Source organism: Ammospiza nelsoni, chromosome 3, assembly GCF_027579445.1.
Source record: "Ammospiza nelsoni isolate bAmmNel1 chromosome 3, bAmmNel1.pri, whole genome shotgun sequence".
In the NCBI taxonomy this organism is placed as follows: Eukaryota; Metazoa; Chordata; class Aves; order Passeriformes; family Passerellidae; genus Ammospiza; species Ammospiza nelsoni.
The window spans coordinates 104,239,996-104,259,260 of record NC_080635.1 but is presented as its reverse complement, the minus strand read 5'-3'; the positions used below and the strand labels follow the sequence as shown (position 1 = coordinate 104,259,260).

General features: G+C 39.0%; 1 protein-coding gene across 1 annotated transcript in view; it reads left to right on the top strand.

The window, feature by feature from the left end:
* Nucleotides 1–15,196, top strand: part of GPR63 (G protein-coupled receptor 63) — a 28,603-nt gene extending 13,407 nt beyond the window's left edge. The window contains exons 2-4 of the mRNA XM_059469356.1: nt 2,038–2,123; nt 6,624–6,701; nt 9,737–15,196. Of these exons, the coding sequence (XP_059325339.1) occupies nt 9,879–11,138 (1,260 nt within the window). The 5' untranslated portion in view covers nt 2,038–2,123; nt 6,624–6,701; nt 9,737–9,878 and the 3' untranslated portion in view covers nt 11,139–15,196. The remainder of the gene's footprint in view (nt 1–2,037; nt 2,124–6,623; nt 6,702–9,736) is intronic.
* The last annotated feature ends 4,069 nt before the right edge of the window (nt 15,197–19,265 follow it).

The following is a 19,265-nucleotide window of genomic DNA, read 5'->3' as shown; positions in this document are numbered from 1 at the left end:
GAAGCTTTTCCCCTCTGTTCTTAGCAAAAAGCCTGACTAATAATTTATAATGGAGTGGGGGAAAAAGGAATTTCATTATGAAACACTTTAAACCCCTAAATGTCAACAGAAAACTACCCAAAGCAATCTTGTCCAGCAAGCTCCGCAATGTACTCCAAATTTTCCAGATTTACTTTGCAAAAGTACTTGTGTTTTTTTTTCTTCTTGGAAGTTAGAAGTGAAAGAATTTCCTAGTTCATCATGGTGTTTCAGATGCTTGTCTAAATTGATTTTAAAGATACTTTTATTTTAGTGAGAGTTAGGAATATTTTCTATGATCATGTAAGTAGAGATTGGAAATGGCTCTTGTGTCAGAGGATGTGCTTGTCTGGTGGGAAGGTCTTACAGGTTATTGAGGTATTTAATCTTGTCCTGGCTCCCAGTAGTTTTCTGCCTCCTTGCAGACCTATTCACTTTTTTGGCACTTCAAAAAGCAGAAGAGGGAAGATTACCAGTTTATATTGCTTATCTCACGAAAGAGGGAACAAACCAAATGGAGAAAGTCTATTATAATCCAACAGCTACGTTTTATCTCTTTATATATAAGTATATCTGAGAATTGTTTTCCTTCCCCCTTTGTTTTTTGGAATAAATGCAAAGACCAAATTTTGTGCTCATGGAAAACAACTTGTATTAATAGATTATCAGAAAAATCTTTCAGACACCAGCTTCCCTTGTGGCTAGATAATGTGTTCTGCAGAAGGCAGATGTCTCAGCAGACTCCAGTCTGGCAAATCAACCCTTATGTTTTGGGTCTTTGAAGTCCATTTTGGGTTGGCTGCAGACACAGAAACTCAGCACTGAGTGATTGCAGGGGTCAGTACATTATGGGAGGTCTTAGAGTGCAGCTTGTTACTGCTTCCCTTGCTGAAGGCCATTGTAAACTCATTGGCTGGCTTGTCCTTCAGCCCCTGTGTGCATCATTTATTTAGAAATCTGTTCCTGAAGGATCCTGATATCTTTTGTCCCAGTGTGGAGGTGACTTGGAGATGTTCCTAAAGCTTATTCTTGCAGAAATTAAAAGGTGGATAGCCTTTTAAAACCAAGCATACAAAGTGTCTCATATATTTGTCCTTTTTGTATATAAAAAGATGTAGATAGATATAGATTTCAATATATAGATATTTATAAATTAATTAGGTCACTTAAAACTATTAGTGTGACATAAACTCAGTTTTCAAGGCTCACTGAATTTTTATGGCTTTCTTCTAAGAGTATAAGGAAAAGCTACCTCAAAAATTGACATTCTCAGATAAGAACTGATGATATCTGATAATAACTGATTCTGTCATGAACTCGTGATAGAATATGCAGTTTTTAGCTGTGTTAGGTCCAGTTTGCAGAAATAATTTAGCTATCTGAGGTATATTAGCAGTGTGATGATGATTGATTGGTACAATCATGCATAAAGGAAGTACTGAGATCCTTCATTGAAACATTAATGATTTATTCTCTCTAGACCCGTTTTCTTGTATTTTGTCCAATGCTGTTATCTTTACTGTTTGGGGGAAATTTATTTGGCTTCTTTATGATGCTCAATAGTAGATTTAAATGTTGCTGTTTTGAGCTCCTTTAGGGGTTTAAAGATCAGAATCCTGATGGTTAAGGGTAAGAATTTATTTTGATAGCTGCAGTAAGACTTACAACAGCTGGCGGCTGTGTGCTTATCTACAAGTGAAATAAACATAGCTGGATGAGACCTGAAACAATGTGTTACTCCAGCCCTGACAGACCCTAGTATGAAATGGTGAGATTGTTACCATCCATAGATGACATAGCTGAGGATTTCTTTGGTTTGATGAAACTTTGATGCCTTAGTCCTTTCTATACCTTCTGCCAGAAAGCAGGCATGCAGTCTGCCTTCTGTCAAGAGACACAGAATATTCTACTTCTCCCAATAAAAATAAAGTTTTGTTAAAGGAAAAATTTTGCTATTCTGCTCTTGTCCTGTCTTGAATGTGAATGTCACTTTTTTCTTTTTTTTTTTTTTTTTTCTAGGTTATTTGGGAAGAGAATAATTAGCTGAACAAAACAGCACAAGATGACTTATGATTGCTGTTCTTCATGGGAGCCTGTCTGGATTGGTATGCTTTGAGTTTTTTTGTGTGGAGTTGTTTTGGGGTTGTGGTTTTTTTTGCTACACTTACATACAGTTACATGTATAATTCAAAGATTCACTTAGAATTTAGGAATTTAGGAAACTTTCAACTTGTTAGTTGCGTGTTAATAACTAGATGGAGACTACGAATGTTTTCAAAAATGTTCAATGTTTACTCAAGGTACTACAGTATTCGCTCAGCTCTTCATCATGATGATGGTTAATGTGACCATTGAACTGGTGTAAAAGTTAGGAGTCAGGGGAAATATGACAGAACTAGAAATGAACCTAGAACTGCCCAAGTCCTTTCACATGATCTGCAAATTGAGAACATGATTTTTGCCAAGAGCTAAGAAAATAGAATTATTTTTTACATTTTGAGTATTTGTGGTTTACAGTAGTGATAATGATTACCATGACTAACATTTCTTGACAGTTAATGGCTCACTGAATGAAGGTCATAAGGAAATATCATCGAGAGACCAATTAATTGTACTAAATGACCCAAGGCAGAGGTGACTGTTTCCCACAGTACTTTCATATGAAAATTGCCACAGCAGTGTTTATAGAGTGGAAAAAAGAACAATTTCCTAAATTAAAGTAATGCCTCTTGTGAATAGTTTTATGGGTCATCTGCTCATGCAGTGTAGTTGATTAGTTTCAATTTAGGTTATATGTAAATAGGTATTAAAACTGAAAACTGCTGGTTTCTTTTAGGTGAGTAAGAACATTGTCCCTGCTGCTTTGTGCTCTGACTCATTCTTTTCACTGGTGTTAGCAGAAAGGATTCCATTGTGACATGTTCCTGCCTCTGCTTAATTGCAAGGGAAGCAATGCTTGATTCATATTTAGAGGGGTGTGTCCTGGGCTTATTTGTACAATAACGTGGTGTCAGAGAGCACATACTTGAGTATTTTCTCATGGCACATAAATTCTTTTGAAAATAAAATAAGCCCATGTCCTTCATGCTTCTTTTTATTGTTTTTTCCCCTAAGAATATTTTGCTTTTTAAATGTTTTTTATGTTGTAAAATTTTTTTTTTTGCCGAAGTTTGCCTGTAAAATAAAACCATTGATAGTAGCTATAAAGCATGCAAAAGCTTCTGGGACCACTTAAAATATCCCAACGAAATAGGATCACTGTACCAGGCAGTGCTGCCTTCAGGTTTCTGAATTGTTTTTGTGTGCTGGATGAAATCGTGGTGGTGGTCAGTATTGCCAAAATATGCTTGATTTTAGCTGACAAATTTATGAAGTCATTGAACATTTTGGCAGCTATTCATAGTGTGTTCTGATCTGTGTTAAACTTAACTGTTATTGTGATACTGTTGTGTTCCCTTTTTTGTCCTTTTTTGGAGTTCCTGGCTTTGACTGATGTCAGTTCTGCATATAACATTTAATCTTTTATTTCCAGTTGAGCATGCTATCCAGATTTTGAACAGGAACCTTTTAGCTTCTGAAGCTATTATAAATAGACGCCATAGTTCTAGCAATAATTATATTTGATGAATGGAATTTGTGTGTTATTTAGCTTTAAGTATGTACTTCATTGAAATAATTGTGTCTATTATGTTCCATAAAAAGAAAGTAGTATATGAGTGAGAACCTTGCTTGAGAGAAAATGTGCATGCACAGTAAATTTCAGCACTGAAATTGAAAAAAGTGATTGTATGAAGCTTTTTTTGCATCTGAAAAGAATCTGTGAGAGTACATGTTCCAAAAGTGAGAATGCTGGGACAAAAAGGTACCTATCTGCCTCTTGCTTGAGTGCCTGACCATCAGTAGACTTGCCCATTTAAACTATCAAAGCATGGTTGTCTTTTACAAGCTGTGTGATTACCATTCAGCAAGGACTGGGCCTTGAAATTACAGGATCTGCCTTTCTCAAAGAGCGAGTGAGGACTGAAATGCTGTTGCTTGAAATTGTCTTATTGGTTTCTTTCATCTTATATTTCTATCTTTACATAACTTTGGAAAAGTTGGAAGGGTAGGAAGAAGGGTGGAGGCACATGGTTAATAATCATGTACATGCTCATGGAAGAAGGCCTTTAAGTAGGAAGAAAAAAAAGGAGAAAAATTTATGTGTGCTGGCAATAGAAGGGAACCTCTTGAGTTTATTGGCTGAATTGGTCAGTCACTTCCATGAAGGATAATAGCCAAGAAAGAGCATTGCCTGCAGGTTAAATAAGTGTAAATCCAAACCAATATCTGAGCATGCTGATTCTGTGTGCACTGCACAGAGATATTTCACACTCAGGGTGATAAACAGAGCCTGGAGAATGGTGCTGCTGGAAGCCATCAGGAAGTAAGGAACACAGGAGCAACACAGGATCCAAAGCCTGCAGTTCTCTTACTAGGTTAGGTGTCTTCTTTGCAACATGTGATCACAGCTCACTCTCTCATTCTTCTTGAAAAGATAGGGCTGATGACTTATGCAGCAGCCAAATGGCTTGTGGTCTTTCCACTGTGAGCATTAGGCTGGGTCCAGGCAGCAGCTTGGATGAGATCATTCTCCTCCTCTTCTCTTAATGCTGCATGGAGAAACATGCAGACATCACACAGAGGGGACAAAGCACAAAAGGGGATGTAGCTACTTGCATAGACAGCTGGGATGGTGAGAGAACATATGTGGGGTTATTTTTCTTTCTTCTTCTGTGTTTGTTAGGAATAAACTATAGACGCTTGCGGGTCCTTTGTCCTTTGCTTTATACTGTGTGCTACTGACTTGAGAAATGCAGGGTAGCACAATCTTTTCAGCTGAATTAAGGTTGCAGAACACTTTTACTCCTTCTCCCCTTGTCTGGCTCCTGTTGAGAAGGAAAATTTAGGATGTAGCAGTATTTTCTGAAGCTTTGATTGTTTACTATAAAACATTAGCAGTTGTTTCTCTAGTTTTTGTTTGATTTGTTTTCCTCTTTAAAGCTTTTATGATACAGGTTATCATCTAAGCCTCTGCTGAACTTCTTCCTTCAGAGTGTGGGGTTGTGTGGCATAATGATGTAAAATTAACCTGAGTGAGCAAATTCTGTTATGGGTATTTAAAGCTAGTCAAGTAACTCCATGTATGTGCTCAGATGTCTGTATTCAAATCAGTCAGCAGAGAGAGATGGGTGATTCACCTCTTTCTACATGGACATCTGTATAATGATATGAAATATGTCCCAAATGCTGTCTGAATTCACAGAAGCTCTATGATATCCATAATATCCTGTAACAAGTGTTTTCATAATTACTTGTGAAATAATAATTTCCAAATGTGGGCTCCTCAGTTTGAGAGATACATGGATATACTGAAGAGAGTAAAGGGTTACAAAGATGATGAAGAGGCTGGAGCATCCCTTCTGTGAGGAAAGACTGAGAGAAGTGGGGCTATTCAGCCTGAAGTAGAGAAGGCTCAAGGGGATCTTATCAATGTTTATAAATACTTGAAGAGAGGGTACAAAGAGGACAGAGCCAGGATCTTTTCAGTGGTGCCAGGTGATAGAGGCAGTGGGCAGAAACTGAAACAGGAAATTCCCCTGAACATCAGGAGACAATTTTTCTCTACTGTGGCCCTTTAGTAGGTGGCCCTGCTTGAGCAGAGAGGTTGGAGAAGATGATCTCTAGAGGTGTTTTGTGATTTCTTTGACTTTTCCTGTTCTTATGCTTTGAGAGACAGCAATCATTCACTTTCCCTAAAGTGTCACTAAAAACTTGGTAGACCTCTATGATAGCTTTTTTCAGTTGCTTTTTAATAGAGATCAAGTGGTGCAGAACTGAACATAGTACTGAAGAGATGCCATAGATGTGTATTGTAGCAGGTGGTGTATCTAAATATACAGTGTATATAGCCAGCTCCTGGTTTTCTTCTCAGTTCCTTTGCTAACAATTCTGAGCACATAGCTGATGTTTTCATGAGCAGACTATGAAAATTTGAAGATCTGTTTTTCTTCTGGATTGTAATTATTGGTTTAGTGTCTGTTACTGTGTAGATAACTGTTTTCAGTACAGGCATAGCTTTATCTCTAGCACTGAATGTTATGGGGTAAACTGTTGGTTTGCCACTAGCTCTTGAGAGATCCCTCTGTACCTTTTTATAGTTGACCTTTTTTTTTTATTAAATTGACCTAAAAACAGTTCATGTTCATCATCAGCAAATGTCATGGTTTTGCATTTCCCTCTTCTCCTCTATAGATTAAAGAGCTTGAAACCCAGTAAAGGTTTTATTTTTAGGATCATTCTGGTGACCAAACTAAACACTCCCTTTTTTTGTTTCCTATTTGAAACTTATTATTGTCTGTAGAAGGGTTTTACATTTATCTAAGGGCAGATTAGTTTCTTTTAGAGCCTTGGTAGAAAGACCTGTACAAAGCCAATCAGAAATACAGAAGTTACTTTTGCTGACTTATTGCTTACACTGCTCTAAAAGATACTACCCTGGGGATGTAATTTTCTTGCTCCAAGATTTTAAATCCAGAATTATTTGTTGAATTTATGTTCTTTTGCAGTTCCTGCAGAATGCTACAGCTTCCTTTCCTTCATAGTGTTCTCAGCTTGTGGAGTCATAAACCTCAGTGGAACTTCGGGTGAGATTTTCTTGTTCATTGTTAAACTATTTATTGTTTATTCCGGAAAGTTCTGTTAACCTTTCTCCTGTTGGTTACATACTTTATTCTAAAAAGTTAAAGAAGACTAGTAGAGGGAAAGTTTATATAGATCAAAGAAAGAAGAGCTTTGGCTAGTATATATGCTTTAGCCTGTAATTAACATTGAGGTTTTCTCTAAAGGAGTTAGTGTAAAAATAAAATATAAAGAGAGAGAATGGAGGGAAAGAAAAATCTAGGATTAAGGTAATGGAATTGGTCATTTTTGCAAAATGTCAATGTACATAGCTTTATGTAACTCTGATGAGTTATATAATCTTTGAAATATAATAGGACAGAATATAAAATTATAACTTTCATTCAAGCAATAAGACCTCTAGAAAGTGGAACTTGTGTGACTCTATTGGGTTTGTGTAATGAGGTTTTGGTAGCAGGAGAGGCTTCTGTGAGAAGCTGCCAGAAGCTTCTTCTATGACCCATGGAGCAAATGTCAGTGGAAGGGACCCACATGTGAGTGTTCAAGAAAAACTGCAGCCTGTGGGAAGGACTGTACTGGAGAAGTTCATGGAGGACTGTCCCCCATGGGAGGAATCCACACTGGAGGAGGGCAAGAGTTTGAGTCTTGCCCCGATGAGCAAAGGGCAGCAATCAACGTGTGATGAGCTGGCTGCAGTCCCTGTTCCCTGTCCCACTGTGTTGCTGGTAGGGAGGAGATAATTAGGCAGAAGCTTAAACTCAGGAAGAAGGGAAGGGAGGGATGAGGTGAAGCTGTTTTTATGATTTAGCTCTATTTTCTCATTACCCTACTGTGATTTAATTGGTAATAATTTAATCTAATTTCCCCAAGTTGAGGTTTTGCCTGTCATAGTAACAGGTGAGTGATCTCTCCCTGTTGTTATTTCAACGTACAAGCCTTTTGCAATACTTCTTCTCCCCTGGCCAGTTGAAGAGGGAGTGAAAGGGCAGCTCTTGTGGGCATGTGGTGTCCAGCCAGGATCAGCCCACTACAAGAGTAAATTAAATTAGGATGTTTATAACAATATCTTTTGTGATACCGTTGAAAGTTAAAGGACACAGAGAGGGTAATCATTTATCTGAAATAAAAATGCTGATGGTAGTCTGGTCCTGAAAATCATCTAGTGATAGGGCTTACATAGTCAGGGGATGAAAGGAACAGGTCATAGTGTTGATTTTATTTGATAAATTCCTGACAGCAACCTGAGCAGGCTTGCTTTCAGACTGCTAGAAGTCCAAACTGGGGGTGTAGATCAGATTTTGTTGTCTTACAGTTAATTTGTTTGTTGGTGAAGAATTATCCAGCAAAAGGTATCCTACTTTTTATCCTACACAAAACATGTGGTTCTTGTGTAAATTCATAAAAAATATTCCTTTCTCCCTTTATTTTTGACTGATATTGATACTAAACAGAACCTGCATAAATACTGTGGGCAGGGTTTGTGTTACCCTAAGCTGCTTGTGTTAGTAGAACAAGCTTGTCATCATGTGCAGAAATGGAGGAGGGAGATTGCCCTCTGAAGATGCCTTTATCCCTTTTCTAATGATAAACATGAAAACAGCCAGAAGGGACTATTGCAGTCATCCAGAATGAATGAGGTGAAGCCCACTTTGTTTCTGGGTGTAGTGATTGTTTTTGAAAAGGGCATTGAATCCTCCTGGTTTCCAGCTTGATCAAATGTCAGTGTGCTCTGAGAGTGTTTAATTTAGTAGTCCAAGACAAAGGGGAGAAGCTAGCACTGAAAAGGTGAGGGAGCTCTCAACTCCTTTGCATTTTCTTTGTTAAGAATATGTACATACAAATATATGTAACAATACAATACTAGTAGTAATAGTGCAACAAGACAGTGCTTGGAACTAAGGAAATGTTGGATTGTGTCAATACCTATAGGGGCCTGCAGGAGGGCTGGGGAGGGGCTTTCCACCAGGCCATGGCCATGGTTTTAAGCTGAAGGATGAGAGATTCACACTAGATATTAGGAAGAAATTCTCTACTGTGATGAGGCACTGGTATAGGTTGCCTATGGATGTTGGGGATGTCCTATCCCTGGAAGTGTTCAAGGCCAGGTTGGATGGGGCTCTGAGCAACATGGTCTGGTGGAAAGTGTTGCTGCTAGAGCAGAGGGTCAAAACTAGAAAATCTTTACAGACCCTTCCAGTCCAAACCATTCTATAGCTATAATCACAAGGGAGGGAATTCAGCAGGATGTGTGCGGATTAGATTTACAAGGAAAAAGAGAGTGCACATGGTTAAGTTATATGGGATACCAAGATGAATTAACAAAAACATGCCCAGAGCAGTGGAAGCAAGAAAGTTTACTGCTAGTGGAAGAGTTGTGGTAACCAAAGAAGTGATGGTTTCCTGTACCTGAATGTGAGTCAGCCCCTAAGTGAAACAAATTGAAAAATTCGTTTATCCTGTGGACAAGTTATTTCATAATTACAGGTTAGGATATTTTGCATGTTTTTCCTGAGGTGTCTGATGTGGATGACTGACATGGAACTAAGAATTCCGTATTATGTGCAATAACTTGGATAAATAGGCTTTGAGTACTTACCAAGCAGGTAAATAGGCAATATACTGATACCATTTAAGCTATTTAGAAATGTTATTAAAGTTTCTATCTGTAGGCAATTTCAAAACAAAATAAAGTTAGTTCAAAAATTACAAGATTCAAATAAAAATACTTTTCTGATTTATTAATTCTTAATCAGTAAAGTTCCAAGCACAAAAGTTCTCCAGCCTTGGTTATGGTAGAAAAAAGCATGATGAGTTGAGAGTATTGAGCAGTATCAGCAGGACTGCAGGAGTAGGACCTATGAGAGAAAGGCCAACTGTTACAAGACTCCTATATTTGGTGCTTAAGTAAACTGTGTCTGCCTGAAATGTAAACATATATTAAGGATACTATTCTTATTAAGGAAAGCTGAGCAATCATTAGGTTACCACTGGTTTCAGAGAGTTTTATATTGTGTATTTACATTTTTTTCTTCTTTTTCAGATGGAAATACTGACGTGAACTTAAGAACTTTGATGCTTTCAAACCTTGAATTTTGATTGTTAAATGTCCAGTTCAAAATACTGCCTGAACAAGATGAAATGCCTTGAAGACCTTTGGTTCTGCTTTCATTTTTCTTGAAGCAATGGTTTTCTCAGCAATGTTGACGCTGGCCCACTCTGGGACCTCAAATGCTACTTTCATTGTTTATGAAAATGCCTATACGAATTTTACCACTCCCCAGTTCTTGCTTCGTAGTGGCACAACGCAGCCATTGAAATATGGTTCAGGTGTTGTGCTCACCACTGAGAGAAGTACTTTCCTAGTAAACACCACAGCTACCCTGCCGTCACAAGAAGTTTTCAGGAGCTTGAGTTTGCCACTCCAGATCATTCTTTCTGCTGCTATGATATTTATCCTATTGGTTTCTTTCCTTGGAAACTTTGTTGTCTGCCTGATGGTCTACCAGAAGGCAGCTATGAGATCTGCAATTAATATCCTCTTAGCAAGCCTGGCTTTTGCAGACCTGCTGCTGGCAGTGCTGAACATGCCATTTGCTCTGATAACAATCATTACCACTCAGTGGATTTTTGGGGATATATTTTGCAGAGTTTCTGCCATGTTCTTCTGGCTTTTTGTCGTAGAGGGGGTAGCCATTCTTCTTATTATTAGTATTGACCGATTTCTTATCATAGTTCAGAGGCAAGATAAACTGAACCCCTACCGTGCAAAGATTCTTATTGTGATTTCCTGGGCAGCATCCTTTGTTGTTGCTTTTCCGTTATCAGTAGGGAATCCTAATCTGCAGATACCCTCGAGAGCACCTCAGTGTGTTTTTGGCTACTCTACAAGCCCAGGTTACCGAGCCTATGTGATAGTTATCTTGCTAATTGCTTTTTTTATTCCATTCCTGGTAATGCTGTATTCTTTTATGGGCATACTCAACACTGTCCGCCACAACGCAGTTCGTATCCATAGCCACCCTGATAGCATATGTCTCAGCCAGGCCAGCAAACTTGGTCTCATGAGCTTACAGAGACCTTTCCAGATGAATATTGATATGAGCTTTAAAACTCGTGCCTTCACAACCATCCTGATTTTGTTCCTTGTCTTCATAGTCTGTTGGGCACCATTCACCACTTACAGCCTTATTGCCACGTTCAACAGCCACTTCTACTACAAGCACAACTTTTTTGAGATAAGCACTTGGCTCCTTTGGCTCTGCTACCTCAAGTCTGCACTGAACCCACTGATTTACTACTGGAGGATTAAGAAGTTTCATGATGCATGCTTAGACTTGATGCCCAGGTTCTTCAAGTTCTTGCCACAGCTCCCTGGCCACACGCGGCGGCGCATCCGGCCCAGCGCCATCTACGTGTGTGGGGAGCATCGCTCGGTGGTTTGAAACTGCAGTTGTTTGAGAATGATTGTTGTTTGCTGGGATAATTTGCTTTTAGGCTTTGGGTTGAGTTTTGTTTTGTTTCATATGGCTTTTTCAGTGTGGCCATATCTTATAACTTGATTAAATTTTTAGTACTTTGTGCAATTTTGGGAAGATAGAGGGAGGGAATGTGATTGGTTATAGTTGGGTTTACTACCAGAATACAATGTAAGCAGAATAACAAATGTTACCTCTAGGATTCCATGGAAATCCATTCTTTTAATGAAAACTATATTTGGAACATCTTGTCAGGTTTATGCTTACTAGGCCTGCAATTTTACCTAATTGTAGGAACTTTTTTTTATGCTGCTAAGATACAGTGTATTTAGTTGGTGTAATTTTTTTGGAAAATTGTTGCTGCTGTCTGCCAGTATATTAGAGCCAAAAAGTCTCATTAGATTATTTCTGTCTAATTTAATGATATTTCAGAAGTTTTCATGGTAACATTAAAATCCTGGTTTTTTAATATTTCCATTAATATTTTTGTGCACTTTACAAAATTTACTATATAGTTTGTTCATTTGAATGTTTTGTTCTGTATTGAAGATGTATTATTATTGCTTATTATTATTTGTTAAGTTGGTGAATTTCAATGAAAGACCCATGTAAGCTCTAGGATGGTGATTTATGTTGGTACAGCTATGTGTACAGTCGTAGATTTTCTAGTTTTCTAGCAATTGATCAAAATTACCTGCTCAGTTATCAGGAGACTTAGAAGGAGAAAACAGAGGAATGAAAGAGAAAGAAAGAAAAATACTATAACCTGAGATTTAGGCTCACATATGGTTTAGAAGAATAGTGTTTGTGTTAAAATTGTTACAGGGTAAAGGGTGACTGCAGTTGGTACTTGAGGCTATTACAAGTCATCCAAACCTCATGATGTGCCTGAAAACCTATCTGAAATAGTGATTTTTGGGCCTGCAATTTATACTATGTTGGTGTAAGGTTGTTTCTGCTTGGAGCTCATATAAGGCTAGGTGTGCTCTACAGAGCTGAAATCATGCTGTCAGGCATTTGTTGGAGTAGGAGTAGAAATAGTAGGGTAAACCAGCACACAGATAGCAAATGAACCATAGTTGAGGTTAGCATTTGGTCTACATAGTAATTGCTGGGAGAAAAAGAGTTCTTGATGTGTTTTGCAATTTAAGTATTGGATCAAGACCATAAACAGTCACAGAATCATAAAATGGCTTGGTTTGGAAGGAACCATAAATATCATCCTGCTCCAATACCCCTGCCATGGGCAGGAACACCTTTCACTAGACCAGGCTACTCGGAGCCCCATTCAATTTGCCCTTGAACTCTTCCAAGGATGGAACATCCACAGCTTTTTTGGGAAACCTGTTCCAGTGCTTCGCCACCCTCACATGGAAGAATTTCTTCCTATATCTTTTCTAAATCTACACTCTTTCAGCCATTACCCCTTATAACAGTCAGCCAGCAGAGTTTGCTGGGGATGTAAGTTAAATTCCCCTTTTCCCTCTGATACTACTTCACATTGATTTTTTCATTACCTCTTTGTCTCTGTAGTGGCTGCTGCCTCAAGGATTTACTCACTGTTCTCATCTATTAGGCATCAGCTTCTCTCCCTAAAATGCCAAACTACCTTTCTGATTAATATCAGACTGTGTTGGCATCCTCCTGGAAAGCAGAAAAACAAGGATTTTCCTTGATGATAGCAAACCAAACTCAGATACTTTTTTTTTTTTCAATCAGCTAAATAAATATTTATTGTGAGACAAGTAGAGTTAAGACTTAGGTTTGGGCTTTGGAGCCAGATCCCCAGTTGCTCTGGGGCTGGGAAGAATACCTGCAGAATCAGCTTTTTGGGGCTGTGATCGAGAGCAGAGGGATTGATGAAGAACAAGAGCTAGGGTTTGGGCTTCTTTTGCTTCCATCTGTCTTTCAGTGCCCCAAAGCATGGGGAGCTCTCTGTTGTTCTTGTACCAGAGGAGCAAAAATAATAGCAGTTTTATCTGCTTCTGTGTGTCTGCACAGTACATGTGTGTATGAAGGAAATGTCCTATGTGGGTGTCCAGGGACTTCTTGCTTCCTGACAGCAGCAAAGCGTTCAATCCCAGATTTTTTTTTAAAGGTCTTCAATAAAGAACTAATTTAAGCTAAGTTAGCTCTGTTCTTCTCATTGATAGCTATTGGTAAAGCTGTTGTTGTTAAATTTTAGGAGTATAAAAGGAAAAATTTTGAATTCTGTAATTTCATTTTAAAAAAACTAACAAACTGCCAGCTGAGACTGTGGATTACGTGTAAAGGCATCTGGCAGTGGTGGTGTTATTGATGGCCATGCTTTCCCTTTCTTGTCAGTTTTACTGATGATGGTATAGATTTTTCTGATCTAAAGGAGTTCCACTATAAAGCAGAATGTTTTAGTATGTCTTTGCAGTAAAGCTTTTATTTTTCAATTACATTTACATTGATAGCACAAGTTTATGACCTGGTTAGTATGAATTTTCTGTTTCAAAGCTGTCATACCTGTTTATCTCTGAAAGCAGCAAAATTCTGCTTAGAGTTAATGTAACAGAGTGAGAGTGTACATTTTCTAAATGGCAGGAACAGGTATTTTTGCTGTCTTCCAGCTCTATGAGGCAAGAGATTTGAATGTTGTAAAACACAGTAATTCAAGAAGGAAAGAAGATGAGCAATACAGGAAAATTAATGAAATTACATTCCTGAAGGAAGAGGGAAAAACATTTTGTGGAATTTTTGTGATCTCTGATATGTACTGGCTGTGAAGTATAAATTGCAAACATCAGACAGTTAATTTGTCTTGGTAATTAAGCACTTGTTTACACTGACTGTAACAAGGTTTCTGGTCAAAGCTGCATCTGCTGATCCTTGGAGAAAAGAAACCCAAATTGTGTGGCCCAAATTCAGAGGTGATTTCTATAGAGATACAGTATTCACACTTGCCAGGTTTTTTGAGGCGATCAAAGCATATAGTGAACAAAAGTGTGTTCAAAAAAAGAAACAAGGTGTGGTGTAGAAGTATCCCCAGGGTAATTATGTGTTTACAGAATCATTTGAGCTCTTGTGTCTATGTACTGTCTCGAGAGCAGTGCCTTGATAATTACAGCTGAAGTCCTAGGACCAAGTTGAAGACCTCTGAACTGCTCAGTCTTGCTGTCTGTGATCCTGCCAAGAATCCTGCATAACCTCACTGAGATTTGTAATGTTAAAACACATCCATATTGGCAGAATGGGTCTCCTGAGGCAATTTAATGGTCTTGACCAAGACCAAGCAGTTTAAAAACTCAGACTGATCCTTCTTGACTTTAAAGGGAAATTATTATTTTCTTCCTCTCCAGAGATGATAGTCATTACTAATCTGTATTCCCTCATGTTCTATTTTCAGACATCTTTAGTATGGAGGATTTAAATGAATGTATTTTGAAGTATGTTGCAGTTTAATTCATTCAGTCAAAGCATGCTGCTTACACAGGTCTCAATTGTACAAATCTATTGCTGAAATTATTCTTTTGTACTCAAAATTGTGTATTTTTGACATTTCTTGTTACTTATGTAAAAATATTTCTGTATATAGAGAAGAAAACTGTTTTGCCTCTTACTGCTTTCTGTCCCTATTTTTTCACTTGTATGCTTAATGCTTTTATATTTTATTTTGGGCATATGCATAAATAACTGTGAGATTTCAGTGATCTTTCTGAACCCATTTGAGATTTTTAATTCCTAAATCATTCAACAATGCCTTCCTTGAAAGAGATTTTTATTTATTTTAGTGTGAAAACAAAAAATTCAGAGCACAAGTTTGTTGTGGTTGGAATGGTGAGAAATATCTTAAGTCTGGTTTTCCAGGAGCCACTACTTTGCCACTACTTTGGTTTCATTTATTTATTTTTTTTTTGGCTAGTCATTTTCTGATGTGGAGAAACCTTGAATTATTGTTTTAAAAAAGTTGTTAAGTAGAATTGCATTGTCTTTTCTGTATATAATACACCCATGAAAATACCTGAGAAACAACAAAAAAGAGAAAATAAACATAAACATTCCCAAAAATGTGGCAAAAGACTTTAGAACTGACTGTCTTGTTAGTACATGAACTTGTTTCTTGTATTTAATGCCTACCTGCATAATTTCAAACACTTCTTTTATCTGTCTATGAAATAACCAGGATTTCCTGATATAGGGGGTTTTGTTTAAGCCAAAATGTTTCTTGCATAAAGCATTTGCAAAATGCTCTTTTGTGAGACACTGTCAAGATATCTAGAATAATTGGAATAGTGTCCAGCCAGCAGAGAGAGAGCCTAATAAGGAAGTAACTTTCCTAAAATACTACCTGAACTGGGTGTCCCACCTTTTAGCTTGCACTAAGTAATTAAGATCATCTTGCTGTGCAATAAATAAAGCAGACAGTAGTACTGCAGGGCATGATTCATATCAACACAAGACAGTGACCTTTATGATTCAAGTGCTCATGTCTGTATGTGATGGATTATTCCTCATATTAATAGAGCGAAAAAAGCTCTCAGCTGTTTTGGGGAAAACTTTCAGCTTGACGATGACTTAGCAGAAATGCTGCTGGAGTAATTTCTCTAAATGAAAAAAGACATGTCCCCAAAGAGTGCCTGAGAGGGGATAGATATTTCTGGTTGTTTGAAAATGGCTGTGCTCAGCTGCTGAAGTGCCTCATTCTGAGACTCCATACCTCTGCAACAGCCACTTTTTCCTCCCTCATCCTCTCCTGGTGCCCCCCCATCCCCCCAAGGTGGCTATTTCTGCACCACTCTGTTGCAGCAGGTGGGTACAGTGGTGGCAGGAGGAAGGGGAGGTCCCTGGGCAAGCTGTGGAGGCAGCAAAACTCTCACCCAGTGCCAGTCTTTCCTATCTCTGAGTTCAGGTTGGACCATCAATGACAGGCTGAGCATGAGTTTTACCCCCTCTGGTTTTAACATTGTGCCAGGATAGAAGAGGTGTTACAGGAGCACATAGGCTTGCCTCCAGTGCTAGTGCAGGATCCTTATTTTATCCCCAGTAGTGTTAGAAATTTTATTCTACCTCATCTTTCAGCAACTGAGTTTCATCCATCTTCAGCCAGTTCACAACTGAATAAGAATCCCTGAGCTGACCTGTGTCTCTGTGAGTGTTCTGGGCACAGGATCCACCAGTGAGCTTCCAGCTTAACAAAAGTTCCTGCAGCTTGCTCCCAAAACAAAATGGCATACATGGAGACAGCCACAACCCTGCTCAGTGAGTGGTAAAAGAGTCCTAAGTCAGTGGCTGCACTGTATGGTGGAGGAAAATGTGAGTTGCGATGGGACTTCTTAAGTGCCCCTTACAGACACGGTGTTTGTTTTTAAAGTTGATGCATGGATATTTATGCACTGACTCTTGGGTTGTGTTGTTCTGCCTCATTGTGTGACAGTGAATGCAGCTTGATACCAAATCATTACAGTACTGCTGGTAGGTAACATAGTGTTCATAAATACCAAAGTAGAACTTGTTCCTGGCTTATATTATTATCCTGACTGCATGACCAGCTTTGGCAATGTGCGGTCACAGAACATAGCAGTAATGAGATATTCTCCTTTAATCTCTTTATTTAATCGGTGCTCTGCCTTCAATAGGTTACTGCACTCCAAACCTCTGTGGTTGACCTGAAATAAAATTAAGCCTTTTTGCCATCATGAGTAGAAATTTCACTAACATTTCCCTGTCTTTTGAAAGAGAAGGTCTTGTGAAATAAATGACAGTTCCTCCAAGAGTCAGTCTGAACTCCAGAGGGGATGTAATCACAGCTGTAATAAATTTAACAATGTCTTTCTTTGATTTATTTGGCTTAGGCTCTGTGTCAGACAGAGGGAAGTTTTTGGTGGCTGAGGGTATTGCCTGAACACCCAGGATGGCAAGAGGGAGCCACTGAAGCCCATGTTAAAATCTCACTGCTACAGTTTGAGCCCCGCTGTTCTTTTGGGTGTCAGTGCTGCTTTTTTCGGTAAAAGTAATTCCTTTCAAAGGAAGAGAGATGAAATGGCATCTCACATAATTTCTTGCTTCTTTATTGACACTTTAACTGTGAGAATAGTGATTTTGAATTTGGTTTCCTGGACTTGGGTTTCTTTCCCTTCCTCACTGAAGGGGAATTGAAGCTGTCATTTATCAGGCTGTGTTCTGCATCTCATCTAGAGGAGAGGATTGGTACCATCAGCCCCTCCTGCGAACTCCTTCACATTTAACACTCCTTGGGCTGGAGAGAAAGGGTGAGTGTGGGAGGAAAGTGGGAGGATGTGCTGCAGCCACTCTTTGGTACCAGATGATGTAGAGTTTCACAGTTTGGCTGTTGGGAGAGCAGCAGTGGAAGCCAGGCTCTCTCCATCAGTGCAGGAGCTACCCCAGCCCAGGTGTCTCCCTTCTGCTGAATGTTTAAGCAATCTTTAAAACTGAAACAGCTTTTACAGAGGTGAGGGAGGGTGCCCATTCTTTTCCTAACTGAGATTAGGTAATAGGATTATCACTGATTCAAGAGGTGAGGAGAGACTGTTGAAAATCCCCTGTGATCCTGAGAACAACTGAAACCACATCCTCTTCCTAATATTTTCACTGCTGAATTATTAGGTTAAGGGAGTGGTCTACCAAGACTTATTGTTTAATTTATGGGCTTTTTTTTGCAGCCTAAGCTGTTGGTTGAGCTCTGAAAATGCCTATGGCTGGATCTTCTCTGTGGCATAGATAATGTAAAGCCTGTTTTGTAAATTCTAGTTTGGGATGGGCATGGCTTACTGCCATCAGTGCTGCAGCACTTCAGGACATAGGCAGAAGCAGGTGTACATGAGAAGATACATCTCTCATATTTCAGCTATCTATAACATAGGTAGCTCCCCCAATCACTTGAGGCTCTTTTGCAGCCAGTGGAGATGAGTGGATGCTGTGAAGTTTTAAGCAGCTCCTCTTTAAGGCTGCCTTCCAAAAGGAGTGAGAGAAAGAGCATGAAAAAGCCCTAAACGATTTTTTTATTTCTGGTGATAACTCCACTGGAAAAAAAATTGGGCACTTCCTCTACTGCTTCTTTGTAGATGAGATGCAAATTCCTGTACTTCTAACCACAATGTGGTTTTTCATCTCAAAAATTAAATTTGGCTCGGTTTGGTCCAATTTTTCAGAAGGAATTAGAGCCCTTTGTTTCTATGTGAGAACCCCTACAAGAGAGTTAGTATTGTTAAACTAGGAATGCATTGCCCCTGTACCTTTAATTACTTGGTCTTTGATTTCTTGTGTTTCAGTGTAGACAAGATTTTATAAAGTCACTTCTAAAATTACCCAGCCTTCTAGCATGAGTTTTAAAATGATACCATTTCTGTTATGTCAAATTTAGAAATCCAGAAGACATCACTGCATAGGCTGAATTGCTCTCATAACTATTTTGTTAGACTAGATAGAGGGAGCAATGGAAGATTTGTAAAACTAAATTTAAGTAAGAATGAAGCCAAGGGACTCTCTTGAGGGACTTGACTTTGCAGCCTACTAATTTGGGCAAGTGAGAATCCTTGAAGACAGTCTTAACAGCCCGTTTGATGTCAGATTTTTTTTGGGTATTACCTGATGTGAACTGCAGGAGCAATCCTGTAAATGTCAGTGGGAGCTGAAGCTTTCCATGTCCTGATCTCCAGGCACCAGCATGTCATTTATTCCTGCTCCCCTCATTCTGTCCCCATGAAGTTTTGTGGCCTCCTGCAGTGTGCTGTGCCTCCCAGGTACGTGGTGGGAGAGGCGCCTGGATCTCGCTTTGCCTCCTCAGCAGCACGTGCTGAACCATCCTGCTGAGAGATAAGTCCTTTTCCATGTGTCTGTGTTTTAAAGATGAGTTTTTTATCATTAGATCCCTGCCTTCCTCCACATGAGCTGGAAATGTATTGTTTCAGGTAGGTGCTGTGGGTGATGGAAACCAGGACTTTAGCAGGAAGGTGTCAGTCCTGCCAAGTATTTCTGCTGGACAGCTGCTGTTCTGTCTCCTGGAGGACCTGAGACAGCCTGCAGGGGTGGCTGACTTCACTCACAGGGCAGCAGGTGAGGGTTCCTACCTCGGACCCTCTCAACAGGAGGCTGCAGCAATTCTGGTGT